This window comes from Pterocles gutturalis, unplaced genomic scaffold, assembly GCF_000699245.1.
Source record: "Pterocles gutturalis isolate BGI_N339 unplaced genomic scaffold, ASM69924v1 scaffold47414, whole genome shotgun sequence".
Taxonomy (NCBI): Eukaryota; Metazoa; Chordata; class Aves; order Pterocliformes; family Pteroclidae; genus Pterocles; species Pterocles gutturalis.
The window spans coordinates 12264-20591 of record NW_010134942.1 but is presented as its reverse complement, the minus strand read 5'-3'; the positions used below and the strand labels follow the sequence as shown (position 1 = coordinate 20591).

The 8328-nt window shown below is 36.5% G+C and overlaps 1 protein-coding gene across 2 annotated transcripts in view; it reads left to right on the top strand.

The window, feature by feature from the left end:
• The first annotated feature begins 3516 nt into the window (after positions 1-3516).
• Positions 3517-8328, top strand: part of RAB36 (RAB36, member RAS oncogene family) — an 11379-nt gene continuing 6567 nt past the window's right edge. The window contains exons 1-4 of one of the 2 annotated variants that reach the window (XM_010081737.1): positions 3517-3612; positions 4508-4596; positions 7105-7170; positions 8174-8275. In XM_010081737.1, the coding sequence (XP_010080039.1) occupies positions 3544-3612; positions 4508-4596; positions 7105-7170; positions 8174-8275 (326 nt within the window). In that variant the 5' untranslated portion in view covers positions 3517-3543. The remainder of the gene's footprint in view (positions 3613-4507; positions 4597-7104; positions 7171-8173; positions 8276-8328) is intronic. The other variant, XM_010081738.1, reaches the window with a different exon arrangement.

Sequence of the window (8328 nt, the reverse complement as noted above, 5' to 3'; positions counted from 1 at the left end):
TGAGGGAGTCGCCGCTGCGGGGCTGCCGTGTGGAGGCTGTTTTAGCTCGCTTCTCTGCCAAAACACGGAGGGAGGTTCTCTCCTCCCTTTTTTTGAAGTGATTCCGCTTGAACTAAATTAAGATTGAAAAAAATTAAGGTTGAAATGGTGGTCAAGTTAACGGCAGAGGTACAGCAGGCGAGTGCCTTGAGGTACAAGGGTTGAAGGGAGCTCGGTAGCTTTGCACTGGGTTTTTTTCCCCTAATCTTCTCCAGAATGTCACTATGAACAGCTAGGTTGCATGGCAGGGGATTGCATTGTCATTAGGTAGTTGCACATAACGGTTTTCAAGACTTAGCCGTCTTTTTCAGTATGATTCAGGTAAAAAGCACAGCGGTGTTCCGAGGATGGTGCGCAGGGACAATGCATTATCGCAATGTTGCTAGCACAATTTAAGGGTGCTCTGGATTATTAGATGTGATCTGGCATCAGGAAAAAAAAACTGAACAGCTTGGGCTACAAAAGGTCAGTTCTCTGGGCAAACACGTAAATCATTGGTATGTTTTTCATTATCTTTGAGTAACACTTATAATAATCAAAGTTCTTAAACTGGATTTTACAAAGCTAAAGTCATTCAGATCAGATGGATTAAAATGAAACACAGGAACAGATTCTGGTTTGTTGATCTTCAAAATCCATACAAGAAAAATTAGTACTTTAAAAAGTGTTTTCCGGATGGGATTTATTTTTCTGCAACGTTTTAGATCAGATTATTTAAAGTAGTGGTTATTTTCCTGAATTGGATTGGACTTCCACTAGCTCTGTTTGTAAAGTTTCACCCTATTTAAGTAGGAAGAATGTAAATTATTCTCAGTGTAGAAGGGGCAAGAGAAGACCAGAGCCTTCTCGTGTCCTTCAGTGTTAACTCTGCTTTTCTCCTTTTGGCATGAGTTGTTCTGTCTTCTCCTTCACCATAGCTTGGAATACTGATTTTGGTTAGTGGTCATGACATTAACTTATTTTATGTACTGCTTCTGAATGCCTTGCTCTAATCCCTCGTCTGTCTACAGAATCTGCTGGTGATACTGTTGCTGCAGCACTGATGCAAGGAGGGTTGTGATGCCGTGGAGACACTGTATTCCCAGTCCTCCCTGATATCTGAACACCCTTCAGTTCTGTAAGAAGAAAAGATCCGGATCTCAGTACTGATCATATTTTTAGCAACTTTGTATTTCTTAAATCATTAATCTTTTTCCTCTAATGCTATGGCTAATTTGTTGATTGGGATAGGTTTATGTGTTTGTGAGATTTAGATTAAATACACTAAATGTAAGTGAAGATGGCCTCTCAGATTGAAGATGTTTCTGTTTGGTTGCCTTGGTCCCTCCTGTACTTTGGATTCACTGAGATTGTTGAACTGATTTTTTTTGTGGCTTAGTTTGTGAAAGAGCTCTAGGAGACGAGCTGTGAGTCAGCCTGTGTACACATGGTATTTTTTACATGCTTAGGATGTGTTGAACTAGAACTAGGAGAATAGGGAGAAAGCAAGACTGTTTGAAACTCTTTCCACCTGGTAGGGTTTTCCTTTTTTGTTTTCAGGACTATTATTTTAAGACATTAACATTGCTGTAAAATTATTCAAACTTCCCAAAAGGGCAGGAGCACGTCACTAAAAGGGTCTATATATCTCTAGTTTTATATGGTCACAAGTAGCATGATAAATAGAACTATGGATATGTTAACAAATAAATATCGTAAAGTCACCTTCTCTGGTGAATAACCCATCAGCTGCATGATGGATTCTTTGGGGAGAAGTGGGTGTTTCAGTATGGTTGAGATCACATGAGTCCCTGAAGTGATTTAGAAGCAATTCCTCACAAAAGAGAATAAAACATTAATTCTAAGAAGTGGACTAATAATTTTGTTAAGCATTATTCTTAGCACGGGGCTGTAAGACACAACTGTAGTTTTTTTGTTATATACTTACTCATTTAAAATTACTTGTCCACGTTGATTTACCCTTTAGCATTTTGAGTCTGCTGCAGGAATGGGAGGGGCTTGTCTCCTGGATGCTAAGAGGTCCAAGCCTGTTTCAGCATTATCAAAATATGACAATTAGAATGTGAAAGCTTTCTTTTGTCCTGATATTTGGAATTTTAAATCCTAATGAAATAAATATCAAAACTTTTTAGTATCCTAAATTGTGATCTAGCATATTAAATGCTATCTAAACTAACGAGTTGATTAACAATACTTAGGCAATACGAAAGAACTGTGTGATACCTTATTTCTTGTCTTTGGTACATTAGAAAGCAAGAATACTAATGACTAGAAAGACATTTATACAATTCAGAGTGTCTCATTGGTGGCATGCACATCCTGATTCTAAAGCTGAGATAAAATCAAATTGAAATTCTGAAAAAGTCCCTCAGGAGTTTCCTTATAACTGCTACTATGCTTAGAATTAGCACTGTAACAGTTTCCCACTCCATTAGTACCTTGTCTGCTGGATTAATCCTGCTCTTTGTAACCATATGTACAACTATTTGAAGAAAACAGAATTATTTTCTTATACAGGATTAGGGGACCACTGGGTTTATTAAGGAATAGTTTCTGATCAGAGGAATCTCTATGGCCATTAAACCCAGTTTATTTTTTTAAAGCTAGAGGCTTTTGCATAAATTACTCCAGCTCCGCCTTCCTAATCTGTAAGAGAAGGGGAAGAAAGGAACTGTTGCAAGCCTGTTGCTATGGCCACGCAGCAGCAGGCTGAGCTGTTTGTGTGGCTGGGATCCTGCTGCATCAGCTGCTGCACGGTGAGTCCTTCCTTACAGTTTGCTAAATGATGAATGTTCTTGTTAGAAACACTCTTTTGAATGCCAGTAAGAAATCGGTACCATTTTAAGGGTCCCCTCCCCCAACAACCCACGAGGTTTCATTGCATAACCAAATTGATATGTCTCAAGTGGGATATCTAAATGCATTTGTGATTTTCATGTGAACATTATTCTTTTTCCATGTCAGACTATCTGCTGATTTCATTCTTCCTGAGCTGATCTGGGATGAAAGTCTGATGTTGTGCCAAGAAGTATGGCAGCTTCATCTTTCCTCCTTTCTTTCACCAGATGAAATCTGGTATCCCCTAACATTTACTTTTGTGCTTAGTGCAGAGGCAACTCAAACAATGATGAGCAAGAATTTTAAATTAAACACTGCAAAATCCTTTGAGGGCTAAACTGCAAGCACTTATGTTGAATTAAGTGAACAATTCTCTGCCCTCCCATGGAATTAAAGGTTGGTGCCTTGTAGTTTCAGAAAGCCATTGTTTGCTATTACAGGTGTGTGCACTGAAGTGGTCACTTTTACAAAAGAAACAGGTTTTCTTTATTGCAAATACAAAGAACTTGCCAGCTGTGCTGAAACTAAAAAAAAAGATGTTTCTGTAAGAACTGTTAATTTTTTTTTTTTTTTTTTATCATGGTTTCCCTGTATTGAGGCAGCTTTTGAATACTGTGTTTCTCTTTACATATTTCCTGCCTGATAGAATTTAATTGAATCTGGAAGATGAAGTCCAACATAATGCATTTTGTGCCCCCAGTGAGTAGGGACAGAATAATCTCCCAGTTTCCCAAGGTAAGCATTCTTTATCTCTCTGGTCACAGTATGTAGCACCTGCCACATTGAGCTATCTTTCCCTTGTTCTAATAGTATTTTAATTTAATGTACAGTTGTTGTCTTCTGCTAAAATTACAAATTATATAAGGATTTCTTTCAAAGAGGAATGTGACCTCATGTTCCCATTCAATGCTGATATCTGTAATAATAATCCTAATTTTTTCTTTTAACCTTTACAGGAAGTGACTCTTGACACAGAAGTGTTATAATATCTCTCTTGTTATTTCAGCCAAATATTAATAATCACATGCTTAAAGAGTTCCTGTACCAAGGGGGAATAAGAACCATAGCTGATGCTAAATATGCAAACAGTCTAATTAGATCTATATGGTCAGGTTTTGTTGAAGAATTTGAGGCAAATTTCATTTTCTGTTTGTATAGGAACCTTAGTCATACAGTAGATCAAATGTGGTAGGCACTGAAGAAGCACAGACAGAAAAGATCATTCATGTCCCCAGAGAGTTTTGTTCTTGAAGTATAATAAAAGAGTTAAGGACAGGGAAGGACAAGGAATTACCATTCTGTTTTTTCAGTTGTTCAAAAGATCCTTTTAAGGGAGTTAGCATTTTTTCCATGCTTGATCTCAGCCTCGTATTTTGCTTTTAATTTTATGAAAACTACCACAGTTGTTTTAAGCAAATATAAGGTAAAATACTAATGCCTAATTAAAAACTGGTGATAAAAGCCTTACTGCCTTCTAACCCAAGCTATCCGTTTTCTTATGCCAGGGTATCCGTGTGCTTGACAAACTATTTGAATTAATCTTCTTGTCTATTTTTTTCCGTGTTGATTTGATTTCTTGTAAAGTAGATGTCACACAGTTATCCCAGTAGCTGTTCACTCCTATTTTCAGTGGTACACACCTGAGGCCTGTCTGCAGTTCAAAGAGCACTTCCATGCGCAGGTCAGGACTGCTTGTCAGCAGAGCACTGGAACAGTAGGGTAAGTTTGTAACAAACCAAGTGTGCAATGAACAATTTTAAGCTCTTTATAGCTTGCTTCCTTCATAGGCTTTTCCTTCCTCATTCCTTATTTTCCCAACTCCATCACTTTCAAGGCAGCTAAGCCCATGCACATGGCATTTCTCAGATCTGTTTGACAGTAAATGAATAAAGTTCCTCTTCTTCCTGTAAGTGTCAAAGATACTTTTTCTGTTGGCATAAGTAGCGCTGGAAAAATGACAGAGTTGTTTAGCAACAAATAGTTGTTGAACAACTTTGAACCAAACTTTTATTTCAAAAAATTAATTGATTAATTAGCGTTGAACTTTGCACATGCAAGTCATTATGGCAACCAAATACTAGAGCTGTTATAAGGAAAAGCACAAGTCCAGCCTTCCTGTATTCTCTGTTGGTGTTCCAAATGAGCAGTTAATAAAAGCTTTGGAGAAAGAAACATACAGCAGTCCTAGTTTGCTTGAAATGTGTAAGAATCTAGCTTTAGTCTTTTAGAAGTATACATGCTGAGAAGTTGTCTTAAATGTTTTGTTAAAACTAGAGCAAAATTCTGGTAAATATATAGCATTGAAAAATACAAATAAAGTGGTGATATTCTTTTAAGTTGTTTTTTTTTTCCCCTGTCATCTCCCTCCCAGAACTGTTACTTGTACTGATTTAATTCCTGAAGCAAGGCAAGAAAGCTAAACTGTGTTAGAAATCATCACTATTCAGTGATGTGTTCCAGTGTGAAGGATCTTTCATAAAGTCGAGCTTCTATGAATGCTGACAATTAGCTCACTATTCTTTCAAATCTAGAGTTGTTGATTATCACGAGACTTTAAATGGAACTTTTTATTCATTTCACTAAAGAGTCTTGCTAAAAAAGATTAAGCCGAAATATGTCTTCCTGGGAGAAATCAGTGAGTTTATAACTTTTTAGAAGCCCAGTCACTGCCTTGCTCTCATGTAAATTTGTTACAAGTGTCTGGACAATCTTGGTAGCAAGACATGCTTTAGTGAATTGAGGCATTTTTTTCCCCTCTGTAACCAAAATCGATTTGTTTTTTTATTTCTGGAGTAAACCAACTCTCCAGTACATTTATTGTGGTAACAGAATATAGCTGAAAAGCCTTACATTTTGGCTTTGTGAATAAAATTAAACCACTTTCCTGTCTCTGCTCTTTAGATACGATTATAATTAAGTCATTTTTTGTTGGGCAGGGGTAGAAGGGACAGACATCTGAGTGTTTTGTACAGTAGTTGTAAAACTTGACAGGAATAACCTTTATCTTCCTTTCCCATTATCCCAAGTAATGGAATATCCCTTTGTCTTTTGGAAAGGTAGTCTGAGAATTCAGTAGCTAATGGCTGTATCTAAGACTCTCTTGATAGTCCATCAGTGTGTTAAATTGTCTAAGCTAGGGAGGTTTTTTCCCCACTATGAATTAATGGAACACACCTCTAAATCATCACTTAAATTTTCCTTTAAGTTCATTGATTTTATTCAGTATTTTATCAGTAACAGTTAATCAGGCAGAGACTTGTGAGCAGCCTAGGGGCCTGTGGCCACCCAGTTAGTGTTGACTGGCAAAAATGCCTTTTTTTTTTTTCTTTTTTCTTTTTTTCCCTGAAATGTTAGTCATGCAGCTTCCCAGTCAAGATTTGGACTATTTAGAGTAGATAACTTGGAATCACCATCCCATGGAGGCCGATATAACCAGAAATAGTATTCAATGGAAGATTAATTCCTTTGTTTAAAAAGCCATTCCTTGATGCAAAAGAACATTAAACCTCTTAAGCCATTTTTATAGGATGTGCATGGGAGATGTCAACCCAAGTTTGGGTAAACAAATACACTTACATTCACTTATCCACCTGTATCTCCTGAAAGGTACACTACATTTCAGTTTTAAGAATGCAGGCTGAGTCACCTAAAGCCCATCTGCTGTATTCTGTGGGAGGACCCAGAGCAAAAAGGATTATTTGCATGGGGCCAGCTTCAGATTAATATTATTCCAGATAGTTAGAAAATGTATTGACCCTAACCAGGTGGAGTTTTTTTTTCCCCTGAGACAAATACTGCAGTGGGTTATTTTATTATCAGCAATTTCTTGTTTCTGCACTTAGGACTTGATTTATACTATTAAGGTCAATGAGAAACTTGTGGTTAATTTTAATGAAAAGGATGCAGTTACTCTATGGTCTTACGTGCAAACTGCCAAATGTGAAAGAATAGAATTTATGTCCCACTGAAAAAAATAAAAGAACATGCGGAGTAAGAAATGGTCAATTTCTGCTCCAGAGGTTGGGTTCTTTGGGGGTTTTTTTGGTGACCTTCTTTTTTGCTCTAACAATTTAAGACTCTGATTCTGCGGCACAGTGGAATTTAGGAAAATTGGACTCACAAGAACATGTGCTCATCACTTGCAATTTAAGGATCTATATCAAAATTTTTAGAGAATGTTGAAACTGCTGCTAAAAAACATGTAATGTTTTCAAATATTTGTAACAGGATGAAAATATCCAAAGTTGTTGTGGTAGGAGACCTGTATGTTGGGAAAACCAGCCTTATCAACAGGTACAGTGTATCTCAGCAGATGCTTTGATTCTGCTCTTTCTCAAATAAATGTCACATTTCCATTCCTGTCCAATCATGACAGTATTTCATGGTTTTGCTTTGAACAATGGTTTTATTATAAAATAAAAGACAAAACAGTCTTGATATACCAACACAGAAAGTCATGCTCTGGCACTTCAATCCGTATATGTTATATTCTGAAATATTTTTATCCAGCCAAATATGCTATGGTGTTTCCTTAAGAAATCTAGTGTACAGGCTAAACAATCAGAAGGTACCAAAAAAAAAAAAAAAAACAACCACCAAACCAAAACTCTCCAATGTCTGAGTCTTGGTTTCATGTTTTTTCCTTACTCATAGGATTGTTCACTGAAACATTTTTAAGTCATCTTTGTGTAGGTACCTGTACTCACTTCTACAGCTGCAAGACTGTAGAGGAAGCTCAAGTTTTTATGTAGCTTATAAAATAAGATGAAATGCAGAATGCCTTAAAGAATAGTTATTTGATTCTTTACTGAGTGTTAAAAACACCTCTTACGCTTTTGGCATCTAAGTCCAGTGAACAGATACTGAATTTCTGTGGCTTATGATCACTGTGACAGCTTTCTGTTTGTAGTTTTTCCATTATTATTTCTTCAGCGTTCTTAAACAGTTAAGTTTTTAATCTCATTGATTTATCATTTGGATCATTATTTATGACCAAAAATATATTCTCTTGTAACTAAAAATATGATACTGTATCCTCCTTGACAGTCAAACTGTATTTTATTCTGGTTCTCATCTCATCCTGAGAGTTTACTAGATGTACATGCTTTCTAGTTTGTTATCCAGTATCTCCTTCTTTAAAATTAGTTTCTTGGTGTTTTTATATATGCTTCTGCAATATATATCCACTCCACAGTTAATTAATTCTTTTCTTCATAATTTACTCTAGATAGTGTTAGTTTTGCAGTTAGTTGTATCTTGGTGTTACTAGTATTTAATCCCTTTTTTTTAATTGCAGATTTTGTAAAGATAATTTTGACCGAGACTACAAGGCGACCATTGGAGTGGATTTCGAAATGGAACGTTTTGAAATAATTGGAATGCCATACAATCTCCAGATGTAAGTTGAAACAGCACGGTTGAGTATTGCACAAAGTACAACCTCAGCAGAAC